The sequence below is a fragment of the Apium graveolens genome, chromosome 2 (genome assembly GCF_009905375.1).
Source record: "Apium graveolens cultivar Ventura chromosome 2, ASM990537v1, whole genome shotgun sequence".
In the NCBI taxonomy this organism is placed as follows: Eukaryota; Viridiplantae; Streptophyta; class Magnoliopsida; order Apiales; family Apiaceae; genus Apium; species Apium graveolens.
The window spans coordinates 116,813,085-116,833,577 of record NC_133648.1 but is presented as its reverse complement, the minus strand read 5'-3'; the positions used below and the strand labels follow the sequence as shown (position 1 = coordinate 116,833,577).

At 37.1% G+C, this 20,493-nt stretch overlaps 1 protein-coding gene across 1 annotated transcript; it reads left to right on the top strand.

Annotated features, from left to right (window-relative positions):
* Positions 1 to 14,180: 14,180 nt before the first annotated feature.
* Positions 14,181 to 17,095, top strand: LOC141706058 (transcription factor bHLH130-like). Its single transcript, XM_074508891.1, has 6 exons — positions 14,181 to 14,754; positions 15,696 to 16,042; positions 16,130 to 16,300; positions 16,432 to 16,497; positions 16,588 to 16,656; positions 16,734 to 17,095. Exons 1-6 carry the CDS (start codon positions 14,376 to 14,378, stop codon positions 16,794 to 16,796), a joined length of 1,095 nt encoding a protein of 364 aa, XP_074364992.1. The 5' UTR covers positions 14,181 to 14,375; the 3' UTR covers positions 16,797 to 17,095.
* Positions 17,096 to 20,493: the final 3,398 nt, after the last annotated feature.

The window sequence follows — 20,493 nt, the reverse complement described above, 5'->3', positions numbered from 1 at the left end:
AAAGACTCCTATTAATAGAAATAGAAAAGTATATGATCGTCAGGATGAGGGTGATTCACCATGAGTTAAAGTTGACGGTTGAAGGCATAAGAGATGCATATAGTTTATCCCCTGTAAGTTGGGAGGATTCGAGGAAACCTTGAGATAATTCGAAGGATAAATAATGAGACGCGGATAGACTAAGGGGATAAGAAAGTAAGAAATTAAGAAAATTGGATGAAGGAAGTGACCTTCAAGAATGTGAAGTGTAAGACCGGTGGCATGATACCCAGAAAGGGAGACGCCAGGTATGAAAGATATCCCAACATTGAGGTGACTGTTGAGATAAACAACAAAAGTAAATAAGGAATTATTAAGAAGAAGTTCATGTTGAACATGACCAATATCTTCCAGAACATCCATGTTATCATTACCAAATCAGGAAAGAAAAGCGGATGACCATTGTTATCTTTTGGAGGCCATATGGATTGACCTCAACTTGAATAAGGATGCTATGGTGAAATTCGGTATAGACTATCGAGGTGGAAATGATTGAATAAGATACCCTTATCAGGGATATATGACTTTATTTATCCATGGAAGGATGCTTGTACCTTTTTAAAGGTGGAATTAAGGATAGAACATCGGTAACTTAAAACGAATCCTAGGGGAATGCATAAAGGTTGGCATTTCACCCTTAATAGGGATAGTATGAGTTTTGACAGTATGAATTGGAAAGGATTAAGGTAATAATAACCTTTAAGGATCAGTGGAGAAATTTTGCAGAAGTATATAGACAATGGTTCTACTATTAGTAAATGGTATTGTGATATGCCCTGTATCTAGGGAATACAGGAGGAACGATTGAAGGATAACCTTAGAGGTTTTATAAGGAAAAAGGTAATATTCAAAATTCTCAAGAATAGAAATGTGGATAAAGGAAATATGACGTAATTATAATGATGCCAAATGGGGCACGTGTTAAACCACGAGAAAGTATGGATCGAACCAGGAATGGTCGAAATTGTTCAGGGCAATTAGGACTTAAGATAAAAGATGTTCTAATTATGATTGAGAGTCAGTCATGACAGTGATTAACCTCTAAAGACTGAGGGGATAACTTATGGAAAAATGGAAATTTTTTTTTTACTCATCAGATATTAAAGAAAAGTATTTTCACATAAGCTGTGATTGAAATAAGGTAGAAAAATTATTTGGAGGTGGTTAAAATGACATTGACTGTAAGGAACTATTACTATCAGGAAAGGCCAAAGAGGTGGCCGACACTTTAACGGTAAAAGGAAAAATTATAGGCGCTTGTGCCAAAAGACTACAGTGATGATGGTTAAAAATGTGAAGGTTGAATTATGGTTTGGAAGATTGACATTCCTTCTGATGACTGTGCAATACCCAACCGTAATAGTAGTTGGTAAAGGTTTAATTTATGTAATCGCCATGAACGGGCTATCTATCTTAGAAGGTCCTATCTTGAGATAAGCCAGGACCATGTTTCAAAAAGGACCAAACAAACCTTTGAGTTAAGTCTTCTATTGAAGGCATATGATTAAGAATGGTATTAACCTGCTATCGGTGCTTTGATTGAAACTCTTCTGTAATTTTATATGCTTCATGTCATGTATGTATGTCAGGATCAGGAGTGTTCTTCATGAATCAGGAATGGTGATTATGTTACCTCCTTAGAAGGATTTGATACGACATGGATAGACTCCGTATGGTTAGCTATTAAGACTTCATGGAAAATGAATGACTACAGTGGGTCAGTGGTGGACCATAGTAAGGCAGCAATGATTCTGCGAGTAATGAGCTGATTACAACCGTGAGAGTTGTATTGGAATGGGTGTTGAGATTGAGTACCACTAATCGGGTCGTGGTAGTGTATAAGTTATCATTGATAGACTAATTAAGTAGAGTATCTACCTAGTGAATAATTATTCTTTCTTATCAATAGAGAGTCGTATTATTATACGAGGAAGGATGCGGTGCAAGCATAGAATTCTAGTAACGATGATGTATAGAATGAGATCCCAGATTCGATTTTCGATGTCGAGGGAGTTTCAAAGGTGATTATGTATAAGCTCGAGGAAGAGTGTGGGTCCATAGAATGATGGACGGGATAGCGAAAATATTTAAGCATGCAAAATGCGAGGCTATAATGCTCGATGTAGGTTCCAAGCCAGATATTTTGTGGCAGTATATTTTTTTTCATATATACAATTCTCTTCAATTTGTTCTTTTCTCTTCTTTTCATTTCATGTAAGCTGAGAAGAACAACCCTTCCAGAAGGGGAGGTATTGCCGAATGACTATCTATCTTTGTGATAGAAGCCTAGTAGGATACCACATGTTGTTTAATTGCTTGTCAAGTACTAAAGGCTGGCCACCTTCTGTACTAACTATGCGATATAACAAGTGTTCGTGATCATAGTGATCTCTCAACAAATTCCTTTACTTCTATTTGATTGATCAAATTTTGGAAAATAGAAATAACTGAAAAATGAGTAATAAAGTGGTGGTAGTATGCGGAATGGGAACACATTCGTGATACTAAGGTTGACGTGGTTATTAAAAGGTTATAGAACGCTAACGAGCAAAAGTATAACCAGTATAATATTAGGAACGGAAGGTAGTAGCGATTACGAACTGGAAAAGAATGGGTATTGAGAAGCAAAAGCTTTAATGTTAAAAGCTATAATGAGAGTCTGTGCAATAGACTTGAAAGAAATTAGAATGATCACTTAACACGGATTGAGTTTTCTTACGACAATAGATCATATGTCAGTATTGAGATATCGCCTTATGAAATCCTTGAGGGAAGACAATGTCGATCTCCCTTATGTTAGGATGAAGTTGTAGAGCGCAAGATGCTCGGACCCGCAGTAGTCCAAAGGACCAAGGATATGATAGATCTAATCAGAGGACGGCTGGTAGTAGCCCAAGATGGACATGATAAGTATGTTGATTTCACACGAAAGGATAAAGAGTATGAAATAGGGGACCTAGTAATGTTATAGGTATCCCTTAGAAAGGATTGATGAGGTTCGGAAAGAAAGGGAAGCTAAGTCTACAATTTGTTGGACCCTTGGATATATTAAGACGTTTGGGAAGTTAGCATATGAGCTAGCCCTACCCCCGAACCTGTAGCAAGTTCATAACGTGTTCCACGTATCAATGTTAAGGAAGTGTAATTCAGATGCCAGATAAATAAAGACATATGAGCGCATAGATATGTAACCCGACGTAACCTATATGGAGCAACCAGGAAGGGTTATAGAGTGAAAAGGGAACAAGTGCTTTGGAGAAGGGTTATCAAACTATTCAGAGTTTGATGGAAGAACCACAATGTGGGAAAATTTACTTGAGAGTTAGAAAATGTAATGCTAAGAAAGTATCCCCATTTGTTTTCTATCTGATTCCGGGACGGAATCCTTTTAAGGAGGGGAGACTGTAATAACCCCAATTTTTGAGAAATTTTGAAACCCTTATGAATAGTGTTTTTGCTGAACGAGAAAACTTTTCATGCCACGCTATGTAGGGGTTCTGTTATTGATCTTATGGGATATTATTAGTACTCTATGTGGTATATAAGTGTATGTAAAGATCGTCAGAATCCAATTCCGAACACTTTGGTTTTTCCCGGAAATCCACAAGATACGGAGAGAATTGAGTATAAGGTAACAGGATAAAAAGGATTTAAATTAAAGGATTATAATAGAGGATCATAAAAAGGAATATAATGTATTGAGAAAGGTTAAGGGAACCTAAGTAATAAGATCCCGGGTATGATCCTTCAAACGATAAACGAGAACGAAAGTTAAGCAAACCGTATAACAGATCAGCGGTCATTAGGCAAACGATTAGGAAGTTAATCAAAGGGATTAGTGGGAATGATGTCATCCAACCAATAGAAAGAGGACAAGGAAGGGAGAATGACATCATGAGGATGATATAAGCATGACATGGGAAGGAAGGAGGTGTGGTTGAATGAGAACCACACAAATTCAAGGGCAAGAAGGTAATTGACTAAAGCAAGCACAAAAACCAAGCAACCAAGCCAAGCAAAAATCATTTTCATCAAAAATCAAAAGCAACCAAGGCTTTGTTCATGAAGCTCTCGGGTGGTTTTCTTAAAATTTGAAGATCCAAGCTCCACCACTTACTATTTAGCAAGGTAATTATCTAAGCTTCCCCATGGATAGTTACATACTTCCTATAAGTTTAAGCTTCTAATTCCAAGCCAATCTTTTTCTATAAATCAAGGAAGAAGATGGTGAATAGTAACCTTCAAGAAATAACTTTAGTTTTCTTGAATTTTTATGAAAGATTAAGGTTATACAAGCAAGGATCAAGGTTCTTTTAGGCATTCAAAGCTCTTGGGTTGTGTTAGGAAGCTTCAAGGAGGTATAAACAACTTTCACCTTTAACTTATAGTTTAAACTTTGAGTTTTGATGAGTTTATGGATGGATTAATGTATATATAGAAACATCCATGTATGTATAGCAAGATCCATGTATGTTAGATGGTTTGGTTGGATTTGTGGTGATTTTGGATATGAATCTTGGTTAATGGTTAATGAATCTTAAGTTATGGTTAGTAGATCATGTTTGTGGTTGAATAAGTTGGAAAACCTTGAGATTATGTACTGACTTTGCCTTGATATAAGTTGTGTTTGAGGTATTGATGATGGTTGGGTGGTTTGTAGTGAATTGGTAAAGAATTGGAGTGGTATAAATATTGGTAATCGCGTAAACATAGCCGTCGTAACGTCCGATTTTCTTTAGACTGTTTTGTGCATAACATTAGGACCCGAGGACCCCCTGCTAGATTGTGACCACTGCCATGTTTAGGTAGCTCATGTTACGAGCTTCGTTTTGATATGTAGTTCGTTCGATTCCGATGCACGGTTTAGGAGAAACGACCGTTTCAAGTAACGGCGTTTCGCGAATGAAACATTTCCCCTCGCCTTACTTTGAAACATAGGTTAAAGACCAAAAAGGACTAATTGAAGTATGAAACATTTATGGTAAGTGTGTTAGGCAGTTGGTAAGACACTCGCGAAGGAATCATCTTAAAACTCGTAAAGGTTAAATTATTAAAAATGGTGGAGCCGAGGGTACCCGAGTGACTTAAGCGAATCAGTGAGCGCAAAACGAGCGTTAGAGTCTAAGTTAGTTAAAGTATAGATTTACAAGTGACTTTGGTTTAATTCCAACTTACTTGTTTCTTATAGGTTACCAGACTCGTCCCGAGCCATTCGTAACCCCCAGTCGCTCAGACAAGTTTTCTACCCGTTATACTGTTGCTGTGATGTAAATATTTGTATATGCATTATCTTGTGATATTGCATGATTGTTATTAGCAAATTTTGCGATATATTGGAGCATGCTAATATGGTATTTATGCATGTCTGTTTCGTAATCTGGTTATCTATCTGTTGATTTCAATGCTTATAGTTGCATAATACCTATGCTAGAAATAAGCAAGTAGTTGCGTATACCCTTAGTATAGGGGATAAAAGGTGAACATATTTCTAAACCGGGAGTCGATGTTCCCGAGTATATTATATATATATATATATTTATTTATATATATATATATATGGATATAGTTTTTAAAACTATTAATCGAATAAGGTTTATTCGATAACTTTAACTTTATTTTATTATTGAATATTATTTTGAATATTCATTCGAGGACTTATGACTCCTTTTACTTTATTAATGAATATTATTTTGAATATAATTCGAAGGCGTATGACTCCTTTTATTTATTTATCTGAATATTATTTTGAATATAATTCGAAGGCGTATGACTCCTTTTATTTATTTATCTGAATATTATTTGAATATTCATTCGAAGGCTTATGACTCAGTTTATATTATTTAATGAATATTATTTGAATATTCATTTGAGGATCTATGACTCCGATTAATTGCTGAAATATATTCTTTATTTTATTAAAGAATAAGGTGTTAATAATCAAACTTATTTTCGATTATTCAAATAAAGATAATACTTTCATATAAGTATATCTTTGGTTATTTAATACTCGTTTCAAGTATAAGTTTTAAAACTTCTACTTCAATTATTTTTATAAAAGATTATTCTTTATGGGAATATTATTTAAATAATAATATTCAGTCATTTTCTAAATGTTCTGGGGACTGATTTACTTCATTAAATCAGCTTTACTCCAAACACTCTTTAAAGTGTTTTCGAGTCTTCAAAATGATTTTTAAAAGTTAGAGCGGATCCCAAAACTCATTTTTATATTTAAGATCTTCCTTTAAAGGGGATTTAAATACTCGTTCAAAACCTGGGGAATCTGGCTCTGTGGTGTATTTTATATTCGCAACAAGGTTGCAGTTTTGGTAAATGAATTGATTACTTACCCAACGTTCGGGAAGTAAGTCCATCTATTGAGTCGGCATAAGCAACATGGGCGCAGTGGGCGTCCATGATAGTGTAAGTGGCTCAGTGGGAGTCCATCAAATGCATAAGTGGCTGAGTGGCAGTCCAGCATAAGGTCTTAATTACGACCAGGGTGATGACCAGTGGGGAATTCGTCCATCTACTAGTAGAAAAGGTTACTTATGGGTATCTTTGCCTGATCAGCAAGATATCTGGTTTATGCCAAAGGTTTTCTTTTCCTTCCAAATTCATTGGATATTGCAACTCTGTTCATACTTTACATAACAGAGGTTCAAGGAAATGTTTAAGAGATATATATATGTGGATATATATATATCGGGACTAAATAAAGTATCTCGTAACTTTATTTCATTCAATAATATTTCAAAGATTGAATCTATTCAAATCTTGTCTTGTAATCTCATCTATGTGATGAACTTTTGAAACTAATTATAACTTGAACGGTGGTAGTTCAAGTAGTATTTGGGAAAGATATAAGTATATTGGGGTATTTGGTAACCTCATCTTTTAAACTTATATCTAGTTAATAATTGTCTTATGTATGACAAAGATTTTCAGAAAAACGTTGAGACAAGGTTAGGTATATGAGATCACCTTGCAACGATATTTTTTTTATACAGTTATACACTGGGACTTTGTGTATATTATGCATGGAAGAGGACTTCCAATATTTTGAAAAGTATATATGTATATATACTGAATATTTTGCGACTTCATCGCATTAAGATATCAAACTTGGTTCATTTCTTTTGACCAAGACTTTCATAAGTATTATGAGTAGGCTCATATATTGTAAATCATTATACATATTATTTTGGTGGGCTTGCTGCTCACCCTTGCTTTATTTCTTCATCACACAACAACAGTTAGGAAAGATGGCCAGACTCCAGCAGACCCAGCGCAAACGCGTGGGAAGCGTCCCGCGTCTTCCCGTTGATGTTGTAGCTGCTATAGCTGCAGAGGTAGATCTATTGTAGATCAGACCATCTACTTTTGAGAATCAATTATGTATAATTATAACTTGTGGCAGATAATGGCAATTAACTGTAAATTTATCAAGTAATCATTTTGGGTTGTAATAACTTTTAAATTGTGGATTCAAAGACTTGTACTTATTTAAATTTCATCTCTGAGACTATAACGGGTTGTGGTGTGTGTTAGTGTGGGGTCACAGCATAAGGTTATTATTATTAATTAAGTGAAGTGATATTGTGGAAAGAAAGACCGTGACGACCCGGATCCCCGACCCCGGATCTGGGGGTGTTACAGTACCTGAGGTCTCCTCTGGCCCTGGGGAATGGTCCCATGATATCAATGCCCTATATAGCAAATGGGATCGGTGACAAGACTGAAGAAGGTAGGACTGGGCTCATCTGTGTCACATTACTGAAAAGTTGGCATTCCTTGCATTTCTTCACGAATTCTATTGCATCCTGATGGATAATAGGCCAGGAGTATCCTTGTCTTATGATTTTGTGAGCTAGGGCCTTTACGGACATATGATCCCCGCATATTCCTTCATGAACTTCCATAAGACAATATTGTGCCTCTCTTGGGCCTATGCACTTCAGGATCGGGGAGGAGAAGGTCCGGCGATAGAGTATACCCTTTTCGATGAAGAATTTTGAGGCTTTTGCTTTTAACCTTTGAGCCTTCCCTTTATCCTCCGGGAGCTCTCCCTTCTCCAGGTAGTTAATAAATGGAGTCATCCAATTCGGACTGTTGTCTATTTCTATGACCTCTTCCGCTTCTATGCTTGGTTTCTGCAATTCTTCGAAGTAGATGGAGCAATCCAGGTCTGATAAATTTTGAACAAGTTTAGATAGTGTATCAGCTTCTGAATTCTCCTCTCTACAGATGTGGATGACTTGGATTTTTGGTATTAAGGCGAGGTAGCTTTGGACCAGAGCCTGGTACTTGGCTAGAACTGGATCCTTGGCTATGTACTCGCCATTTGTTTGCTTTACCACGATCTGGGAGTCGCTGTAGATTTTGAGATCCTGGATCCTGAGTGTTCTTGCTAGCTTCAACCCTGCAATCAAGGCCTCGTACTCTGCCTGGTTGTTTGTTGCTGAGAAGCCAAAGGAGATTGCTATTTGGATTGTGAATCCTTCTGGGCTCTTTAGGATGAGTCTGGCTCCCGATCTTTCATTTGTTGAAGAACCATCAACTTTGAGAGCCCAGGCTCCTATATCTTGATCATTGTTTCTTCCAGGGTCAATGCTCATGGGAATAGGCTCTTCTTCCGGGAAATTGCACTCTATGATGAAATCAGCTAGAGTATGGGCTTTGATTGCGGTTCTTGGAATGAAACTCAAGTTGAGCTGACTCAGCTCAACTGCCCAATTTACCAATTCTTCCTGAGATATATGTCTTGTGTATTATCTTCCTTAAGGGTTGGTTAGTTACAACCCGTATCTCCCTTCCCTGGAAGTAGTGTCTCAGCTTTCTGGATGTTGTGACCAAGGCGAAAGCAAACTTTTCGAGCCTCGGGTATCGGGTCTCCGCATTTTTTAGTACTTGGCTCACATAATAAACTGGTTGTTGTTTGTCGTCCTCTTCCCTGATTAAGGCTGTTCCAGCTTCCAGGGCCCCTGCTGATAGGTAAAAGGATAGGGGCTTCCCGGGCTGGGCTTTGGTGAGCAATGGGGGTTGAGAAAGGTACCTTTTGATTTCTTCAAATGCGCTTTTGCATTTTGGGCTCCAATTAACTTATCTCTTATTGGTTTGCTCCTTTTAACAGGTCAAAGAAGGGTAGGCATCTTTCAGCTAACTTTGAGATGAATCTTTTGAGTGCAGCCAGTGACCCTGCCATAAACCCAAGAAATTTTCCTGCCCCTACTCCGAATGTGCACTTTTCTGGATTTAGCCTGAGTGAGTGTTTTCTTAAGTTGTCAAAGCATTCTCTCAGGTCTCCTATGTGCCCGGGGATGCTTGTAGACTTTGCAATCATGTCGTCGACATATGATTCCAGGTTCCTTCCAATCTGGTCCTTGAAGATTTTATTCATTGCTCTTTGATATGTTGTTCCCGTATTAGTCAATCCGAAAGGCAGCATCACATAGGCGTAGACCGCCCTGTGGGTTATGAAGGCTGTCTTTAGGATGTCCCTGGGATTTATCTTGATCTGGTTGTACCCCGAGTAGGCGTCCATGAAACTTAGCATTACATGCCCAGAAGTTGCGTCGATCAATTGATCAATATTTGGCAAGGGGTAGGGGTCTTTGAGGCATGCACTGTTCAAGTCTATGTAATCGATACACATTCTCCATTTTCCGTTTGCTTTTTTCACCATCACTACATTTTCCAGCCATTCTGGGTATTTGAATTCGCATATTATTCCAGCTTTTAGTAGTTTCTCAATTTCTTCATCAATTGCTTTCTGCCTTTCTGGGGCAAAATTTCTTCTCTTTTGCTTGATTAGTTTCCTCTCGGGGTTGACATCCAAGCTGTGCATCGCTATGGATTCGTCCAACCCGAGCATGTCTCTTGGGGTCCAAGCAAATATATCAGAGTACCCTTGGAGTAGTGATACTAGGTCTTTTCTGAAATTAGTCTCGAGCACGGACCCTATCTTTATCTTTCTAGAAGGATCGCTTGCATTGATCAAAATTATTTCTGTTTCTACAGCGACCTCTATCTTGGATTGATCCATATTTGACACCAACTGCTGGATCGGGCCTCTGTATTCTTCTTCATATAGATTTGACCCTGGGTTGTCATCTCTTTTTGGTTGCTTTCCCCTACTTCAATTATTTCAGGGTTGGTTGCTTGCACAGTAGGGTTGGTTTGGCCAAGGCCTAGGCTCAATTCAATCTCTTCTGTGACTTGGTTGCTTTTTTTCTCTTTTGAGCTTGGTTTGGTTGCTTTTGGATCTGAGAGGGACTCTATGATCTGAACTTCTTTTCTCGCATCATCCCTTGAGTGGGGGCGATGTTTCTTAATATTTTGTTATTTCCGGAGTACCACGGCCTTTCTCTTGTTGTCTTGATGAGTTTCAGCCATTACCAGAGACTGGCTATAACATCTTTCAGCTACCTCATAGTCTCCCTTGATTTCTCCTACCCCGGTTGGAGTTGGAAATTTGATTTTCAAGTGTGATATGGAGGTGATTGCTTGGATCCTGGTCAGGGCTGAGCGCCCGATTATACCGTTGTAGGAAGAGGGAGTATTTATCACGTAGAACTTTATCACATGGGTAACTTGGATTGGGGCCGATCCAAATATGACTGGCAAGTATAAGGTTCCCTGGATACACGTTGTTTCCGAACCCATACAGAGGGTCCTCTTGGCATTCATTGGAGCGTACGCTCCCAAGCTTCATCCTATCCACAGTATATTTGAAGAGTATGTTTACTGAAGATCCATTATCTATCAGCATCCTTCTTATTTCGTTGTCAAAAATATCAAGTGTTACCACCAAGGCTTCGTTGTGATTCGGGTTGACCCCTTCATAATCCTTGCTGCTGAATGAGATCGTCATCTCCGAGTAGGATTGGACAGAGAACACTTCATCTCCTAAGCTCGGGCTCCTAAGGGGAGAGTGCGACCCTCCTAGGACCACATTTACTACATTCTTACCTTTCCTTTTCCTTTCTTCTCTCTGATTTGTCTCCCTTAAGATGTATTGATTCAGGTTGCCCTTCTTGACTTGATCTTCAATGAAGTATTTTAAAGAGAGACAATTTTCAGTCTTGTGCCTATGGGTTTCATGATAGTCGCACTTCCTGTTGTAAGGCCTACTCTCTGGGGGAGTCTGCATTGGCTTTGGAGGATAATAGAATGGCTTTCCCTTGATCTCCTTCAGTATTTCTTCCCGGGTCCTGCTTACTGGAGTCCACTCTGGCTCTTGCCTAGGCTCCCTTGCCTGCCTAGGTGGACCGGGATCGCTTTTGGATTCTGTCTTAGGACCCAATCTTTGAAATATTGGAGTGCTTTGTACAACATTTGTCTGCTGGGTTTGGTTGCTTTGTTTGAACTTTTTCTCCTGATGGTAACCCCCTTTCGGTCGGTCATCAGAAGATTTGTTTCTGGTTCCTCCATTCCGAGTCATTCTCATTGCCTGGAGGACATCTGTTTCTTTTATGAACCGGGTTGCCATTGAGTAGGCCGCGGCCAGGCTTTGTGGCTCTTTGTTTATCAACTCCACAATGTACCTCTCATTGTGTTCTGGATCCAGGTTCCTTCGAAATATGCTTAGAGCCTCCCTTTCATCGAGATTCGAAACTTTGTTGATGGCTTCCTGGAATCTCCGCATATAAGTTGAGAGTGCTTCGTTATCATACTGGCGGATTGTCTCCAGGTGGCACATGTGCATTTCATGTGTTTTATTGGCTCTGAATCTTCTAAGGAAGCCTCCTCTGAATTTTTTCCGGGAGTGAATGCTTCTTGATGGGATCCTGCTGAACCATCTTTGAGCCCCCCCTTTGAGGGTCGAGGCGAAGAATCTGGATTTGGTTAAGTCATTGTAATAATATATCTGAGCTATCTGTTCGAAGTAGTTGAGGTGCTCTTCCGGATCCCTAGTCCGTCGAAAGAGTCGAAGTTGTAGTGTTTGAGATTTTTACGTCGAGGGATGGCTTCTAAGGAGTGGCTGAAGGGCGTGAGGGTCTCCCCAACTTCCAACCCGGAATCTTCTCCATTTTTCTCTGGAGCTCATAAATCATGTCTTTAAGATCCTTTTGGCCTTCCTCTTCATCGTCAGAAATGAGCTCGGGGGTGGGGTCCCTCCGAGTTCTTTTTCCTCTTGTTTTAGCTAGGAGCCTCTCCTCCTCCAGCTATGAATTTTTTGCTCCAGCTTTGCCTCTTCTTCCTTTCTTATCTGTTCTCTGATTTCTTCTAACTTTTTCTTTCTGGTTGCTTCTGTCTCCTTCTTACTAGGCTCTTTTTGATTATTTTTTGCCTTAGTTCCGATTCGGTCGAAGACAGATCTCCTGGATTGCTGAGAATCCCCGGACTCTTCTTGCTCATCATCTTGTTCAAATTCTATCTGAGCCCGGGCTTGTTCGTCTCTGAAGAGCCTGATTGCTTCAGCAAGTTCGTGGCTTGTTAAGTTAGCCATATGCTCCTCTGCAACTGGAACATTGGTGTACTTGTACTGATTGAGCTCTATGACATTTCTGGCGTCCCTGACCGGGGTATGCGGCGTCAGTGGTTGCTCCTGGAGGGTCTCCCTGTCTCCTCCAGGTTCTTGAACTTGAGAGGGGTCCTGATCCTGAATATGGGTACTGGCGGATGGCCTACCAGCGGTATTTTTTCCTGGTTTTGCCATTACCACAACAGTACAAACAACTGACCAAGATTCGAGGCTAAAAATGTGGATCTGAGATTGCATTTTTGAAGATTACAAAAAATTTCCAGAATAACAGCAAACAAACTTTCTGGGCTTTGCTAACAATAATACTAAACAAGAACAGCAGGCTCTAGAACACAAAGGAAAATATGCAAGCTAAAACAACTCTGGGTTTTAAAATTATCAAGACTATTAAACCCCAGGCTTCAAGACTATCAAGATTATCAAGCCCGAAACAACCAAAATTTAACAAACAAGAGCGGGTTCACACAAACGTGGCCTAAAGTAATGAGCTCACACAAATGTGGCTAAAATGAACGTTCATATTCAAGAAAGGGTTTGGTTGTTTGTGTTCTTACAGGCTTAAAAGTGGACTCTCTTAAGAGTTTGCTGATGAAGATGAATCCAGGGGCACCGAGACCCAAGGATGGAGCGCCCCTCCTTCTAGCGCCAAATGATAACTCCGGTGAGCGGGCCGCTCCGTCCGACGCCGTTCCTGGACCTTCTGGGTAAAAGCGAGGTGTAACTGCTGGTTGGGCGCCTGCAAAACAACACCAGAAGTGGGGTTTGGCTCCCCCGGCACCTCCGGTGTAAGAATGAGAACAGGGCTTTGGAGAAGATGAAGATGTGTGTATGTAAAAATGGAAGGGTTGCTGTGTGTGTGTATGAATATATGAGAGAGAGAGTGAGTATGCGAGATTGTGAATATTTTCTAACCCCTAAACCCTTCAGCCTTGGGGGTATATATATCCCAAAGGTAGGGTTTAGGGGTAGTTATCTCTAAATCAGGGCCGTTGGATCTTAGGAGCGGAGGACGCCTGGCTTGGGTGGATTGCTTACACGTGTCCATGGGAGGACCACCTTCAAAGTGTCCTAACGGCATTCTGATACGCGTCGTGCTTGTCTGGTGTGTTGGTTGTTGATAGTTGTCATAGTCACGTGCCCACATACTCTTTCTTGGCGGGTTGTGGGATGTGCATGTGTTTGCTGGGACCTCCCTCATGGTGGTCTTAGCTCTGATCCGGATCCGGGTAGGCAGGTGGGTCCGGATCCGGGTCATAGGATGGACCCGGGTCTGGTCTCTCCATTTGATTGTTCTGGGAGAGGGGGGTCATGGTCCATCAATCGAGCCTGGTATCCTTTAGATCCGGGTTGATTCCTAGCCGGCTCTCTTATACCCTATCATTTGGGTTGTAGAATTTAAATTTTAAGCGATGGGTTTAATTTTTTTTAACCGATTTAATTAGCTTTGATTGCAAACATGCTCATCTTGAGTATTATACCCAATAATCTCCTTGATTCCGATTCTGGTTGGGACCAATATGCATTTTGTCCGGATAAATTAAATATTTTGACATTTTTTTATATAAATCATTACGTATACATCTGCTGTGACAAATATGCCAGTTTTGGAATTACGCAATTGTTCGTCTACATGTATATAAATGTTAATAAAGACATACTGTATCCTTCCTCCGTCTTCCTTATCCCTCTCTGTTCTTCAAAGTTTTAAATACTTTAATAGCAAGCATTATACAAGCTTCCCATTTTAGTTGCTTCTACTACAAGATTTTCACTCCTCTAACAGCTTAAAAAACAAGCAGTGTTCTGAAAAATATTGTCCACTTTTTCTTGAAACAAAAAGTGTGGAGGAATGTTTGATGATTCTCGAGCATTATTCATTGATTCGTGTGCTATATTTTCTTCGAATTTCAGCCCGAAAGGAGAACAAGACAATTTGTTTCCTAAGAGCAGAATGAACTACGACATGAACAACATTATTCAAGATAATTACCACAACAACAGTTCCAGTGAGAACTCCAGTGGGGATGGTGTAAATTCTCAGTTGCTGTCGCATTATCCGAGGCACAGTTCAAGTTTAGCAACAACTCAAGGTGGAAGTTTTGATAATTCCAGCTTGTATAGAATGGAGAGTTCACTGGGAATGGATGGTGAAGTCAAAATCTCTGCAGGTCTTCTCAGGCAAAATAGTTCTCCTGCTGGATTTTTCTCCAGCCATACTAATCAATCTGGTACTGCTCAAGTTCTTGATTTTTTTTTTTAATAATGGTTAAAATTCTTATATTATTTTGTGTGGGTACCAAGTCTTCTAAACTTTTAATGCTGTAATTTCAATATTAGATTTCCTAGCTACTTCATAAAATATATTTACAAGAGAATCATATAATTATTGCAGTCTGTAGATTGCTACTATCTTGTTTACCAAGTAGCGAAGGTCAAACTAATGTAAAAAGATATAGTGTTCCTATATCTCGGTCGTACAGCAATGTTTAGGGAGAGACTGATGAACGTAGACCTACCATATTACTCTAATTAGAGAGGTTGTTACGGTGAATACCACTGTTTTGACAGTGAAATAACATTTAAATGCCATATAATGCTCTAGATCTTCTGTTCACCATCGAATTATTAAAAAAAAGTGTTAAGTTGGAGGTAATTTATTCCTCCATTTTTTTTTGATCAAGACTAGCTAGAGTTGGTTGATTTGTTGATTTGTAGATAGGAGACATAGTTGTTGACTTCATCCGGAAATTCCTTACTAGAAACTTGTACTGATGAAAGTGTTCTGATATGTATGATGTTGATGGAGTCTGTTCTGTTTTGTAATTAGTGTAGTTGTGGCGTTTATCTAGATTGCTTATTAAAACATGTTCAAGTGGCTTTCTACTAAATACCAGACAAACAGTAAATTAAAAGTTCATAACTTTTCTCTCAATGGGGTACAAGAATATTTATCTACTCTTTTTACTTCATTTAGTCGATACCTAGCTTTGTAAATGTTTAAGCACATGAAGGTCAAAATATGACATCTGCTTATTCTGAAAATTCTTTTACTTGCTGCTAGAATATTCAACAGATCGATGTGTGGTATCTAATGGTTTGATCTTAGCTGAGTATTCTCAGCGATCAGTTGGTTTATATGAAATATAAGAAATCTCTTGCTGACTTGCAGGGTATGGGGGAGTGAGAGGAGGTATTGCAAATTATAGACTGGGGAATGGTAGTAATGGAGACTTGGGTCCAACTGCAAACAGATTTAAGAGCCAGATGAGCTTGTCATCCCGGAAACCATCGTCCTTAGGGATGCTGTCTCGGATATCTGAAATTGATTGTGGAAATACTGGACCAACTAGTAATGATAATACAAAGAACAGAACTGTTGATGGGGACACTCAATATTACAACTCTGAGTACCCTTTAAGGCCCTGGAATGATACTTTGCAGTTTGCCGAAAATTACACTTTGAAGAGGGAACAGGATGATGATAATTATGATAGATTATTTTCTAGTGTTCATCAGGTAGTCTTTTGTACACATGTCACCTATGTGCATTTTAGCAAGTGATTGATTATATGGACCTTAAACTTCTTTCCAATTGTTTATCAGAATGGAGAAATTCAGAGTCATCCATCTATCTTTCCGCATCATTTAAGTTTGCCAAGGACCTTAAATGATGTACCTTGCATGGACAAATTGCTGCAGATTCAACATTCTGTCCCCTGTAAGATCCGTGCCAAGCGAGGTTGTGCTACTCATCCTCGTAGCATTGCAGAGAGGGTATGTTTGTTTCACTTCAACTCTGATATGGGACTTCAAGAATTCCTATACTTCCAGTTCGGTTACCAGTTTAGGCTTTAAAAACTTTAGCATGCTAATAGCTAATACATGTATTGGTGCGGTAACTTTAGGTGAGAAGAACACGAATCAGTGAACGAATGAGAAAGCTACAAGAGCTTGTTCCCCACATGGATAAGGTAACCTTAAGTTGCCACGTAAAGTCTTTGCCGTTAACTTTTTTTTGCTAACAGTTACACTCTGAAAGTAACTCTTTTTCTTCCTTGCAGCAAACAAACACTGCAGACATGTTAGATTTGGCTGTTGAGTACATTAAAGACCTCCAAAAACAGTACAAGGTTTCACATCTTAATTCCAAAAAACTGAACAATTCTGTGTCTAATGTGCTTCACTGAAATGTTTATATCTTTTGCAGATACTTGGTGATAATCGAGCAAACTGCAAATGTTCGGCAATGCAAAAGCAAGGACCAAAGTAACAGTGTGCTTGCGTACAGCAAATAATGTTAAGTATGGAGATTAATAGAGTTCTCAAAAAAGCAGTATTAGCAATTTGACCTGTTTCTATCAAAATCTAGCGAAGAAAGGCCTATAATGTAAATCAACTCTGTGGTCCAGGTCCTGTAAGTTGGTGAAAGCGCTAATTACCCATAATAGAGGGAAGAAGATATATCAAATTGCATAGGGCTTGTAATAATACATTCTTCTTCTTATTTGTATTAATTAATATTATATTATATATATGGGTTAAATTCTATGGAGACCACTTTTTGTTGGAGACCTTGGAGACCACTTATGTTCTGCAAGTTAAATATTGCATAAAAATATTGCAAAACATATTATTTGTGAATCATACTCTACAAAGATCTTTATTTTATTCAAAATCTTGAATATCATGTACTGCATGTAAAATATTACAAAACATGTTAAATTTACAGAATATTTGTTCAACTTGCCGAACATACACATTCTACTTATTAAATTTAAATGATCTTCAATAATTTTAATGAATTAGTGATACTCGTAGAACATACTTCACAAAATAATATATTTTATAATATTTTAATTGCAGAACATATGTGATCTACAAGGTTTCCGATAAAAAATGTTCTCTATTGAATTTTTCTATATATATATATATATATGCAATTAGTATGTTAATATAATTTGAAGGTAGGTTAAGTATCATTGAAGTGGATTCTTTTCACCCAATTTTTATAAATTTTAATTATGACATGTTACATAATTTTTAACTAACAGTTTATATCTATCGCAAATGTTCTTAATACAAAATAGAAGTACCAGTAAAAGTATCCGATATTTGCAATATCTTTTACAATATTTTGAAATGGACATATTAATGTTCCTATACAGTTAGGCTCTAGGTACAATATATCGGCAGTAAGTATGTATGCTATATTTGAAGCCAGCTGACAAAGCTTTGAAAATCGTTTATAAGGGCAAATCCAACAGTGATTCAAAAATCCAAATTTTGGGAGGATTATCCTAAATTTCATTTCAACAATGATCCAAATTTGGATCAGTGAACACTATTGATCCAAATTTGGATCACTAGTGTTCACTGATTCAAATTTGGATCACTTAGTTTAATATAAAATAATGATTTTGTTATTCGTAGTTTATGAGATTTTAAATTGATTTTTGATTATTTAATAATATAATTAATAACATAATATAATTAATAGTTAACAAAATTTATTTTTAAAATAAAACTTAATATAATGAGAAAATATAATTTCATTAAAATTTAAAAATAAAAAATAAAGAGGCACATATTGCACTTAAAGATACATTAATTGAGCATTTGTGGGAAGAATGTACTAATTCGGAAAATTAGTGTGTATTAATGATATTTTGTAAGTTAATTATTGCAATAAACGTGTTTTTCGTGAATTAAGTGCACAATTTTAATATTTTTATGTGTATTAATTTTTTTTATTTAATTAATTTATGAAATATTATATAAATTGTTAATAATAATTAAATGATAAATTTAAGATAAAAATGCTTAATATGATATTTATATATTATTATATGTAAAAAGTAATTTGGATTAAATATTTGGATCACACTGTTGGAGTTGGTCATAAATTTGGATCAGTATTTGGATCACTTGGTGATCTAAATTTGGATTTTTGGATCACAACTGTTAGAGATGGCCTAAGAGAAAAAGATGAGAAAAAGATGTCGTTAGCATTAAAGTTTAGACGTTTATATTTGTAACTTAATTATGATGGACTAAGATTGATGTAATTTTTCATTTGTTCGGAGAAACATATACATCAAAACAAAATTTAAATAATCAATTCACAACACACACAAAAATACATACAAATAATTTCACTATTTATATTATTAATCAAAACAATTACCAATAATACTGCAAGGTGTTCCAAAATTTCAACCGTGTTCCAAACTTCAACCAATAGTTAAGTTAAACAATACTAAAATATCTTCCAACAATACCTAAGACTACATCCTAAATATTCTCGTAACTATCAAACACAATATGACTATGCTATATAGCCATCACAAACTTAGCAACCAAGACTTTTCATTCTTGAAACCTAATTACCTAATTTTGTGAATAAGACATAACATATATGATAGTTGTATAATCATACAATTATTTTACAATCTAATTATATCTTATATCACTAAGTCACTTACTACCAAAGTGGGTTTAAACCCAATAGTGACCCCTTTCAATCAAATACTACATATCAGATTTTATCGTAATCATCAAAACGTCAAATTTCATTCTCCGATGCCTCTCTTCGAACAAGGATCTCCTTATCTTGTTTATTGGATCTTTGAGCATCTCTAAATCCTTTTATGTGACCTCCAACCCACCGTTCTTCATTATAACTGTATATCCATTTACAAAATTACATGCATCAACCACGCGTTCCCTTCCATATTTTGGGTCACCTGATTTTTACTTTCTCAATTATTCGACATATTTAAGAATAATAATTGTTGGTGAGATTGTGAAGTTGTTGAACAATAAATATGATAACTCAACACTAGAACTTACAATAATATAATAATACGTCTACAAAAGAAATCTGGAAGAAATAAAGATAAGTAAAATACAAAGAATCAATATTAAGAAATAAGATTATAGCGCTAGTGAGAGTGACATGAGAGAACAAGAAGGTTAAAGAGTCAACCTGAGAATAAAAATATGTTGCAATGAAAAAGTACTTTCATTATTCTGATTAGATTCCGAGGACGAAATCCTTTTAAGGAGGGGAGACTGTAATAACCCGAAATTTTGGACTTATTTGAAAATTTTGGATAAATAATAATCTTGCTAATTTGGAATATTTTCAAACGAACATACGTACGTGTTCAAATAATGAAATTCTGAGGTCGTATTAGTGTTTAGTAAAGAAAATGATTGTATGTAAAAGTCGCAAGAATTCGAAAACGAGCACTTTTGATTTTTCCCGAAAATCTACCAGATACCGGAGGAATTAATTATAAAGCTTTAAGGTTGAAGGATTTAAACCCAAGAATTATAAAGGAGATGTAAGTTGTATGCGTAGTAGTATTAATGCCTTTGAGAATTTTAAACGTTTGGTGTTATAACTGGGGATTAAGATGAATGCGTATTTTACCGGTAATTGAGGATCAGTCTTTTCGGGTGTAAAATTGATGATTAGTAACTTTGCAGTATAAGTAAATATAACGTGCCACCTATGCTGTAAGTTCCAAAAGGGAATTCGGAATCCGTATTAGTGATCCATACTATAAATAAGTTTATGTAAATCACATCAGATTTTAGAGATTCACAACATGGATTTTGACCGAAAATCAAATTGTTTCGGTAACCGAAAAAGTGTAGGAATATTTGATTCCTCAGAATGGATTTACAGAGAGATATTCTTAATCTAGGAATTAAATAAACGTAAGTTGGGTTCATCAGAATTTGGAAATAAGCAAGTTGAAAACTGCGACGAATAGTGCCTGATGAATAGTAAAAAATTTCGGTCTCCGATCGATCCCATATTTTAGCGGATTCTCCGGGATGATAAATAGTGAATACGTGTGCAATTATAAATAGTATTCGAGATATATAAATTATAATTTTAGATGAAGAGTAGATCGAAGGAGAAACGATAAGTGAAGTGTACTGAAGAAGCTTTGAAA

Excerpts from the sequence above, each read along its gene's own strand:
- LOC141706058 (XM_074508891.1), top strand. The coding sequence starts at position 14,376 with ATGTTTGATGATTCTCGAGCATTATTCATTGATTCGTGTGCTATATTT. Across the intron at positions 16,498-16,587 it reads TTGTTCCCCACATGGATAAG|CAAACAAACACTGCAGACAT; the intron begins GTAACCTTAAGT and ends TCTTCCTTGCAG. Across the intron at positions 16,657-16,733 it reads ACCTCCAAAAACAGTACAAG|ATACTTGGTGATAATCGAGC; the intron begins GTTTCACATCTT and ends TATCTTTTGCAG.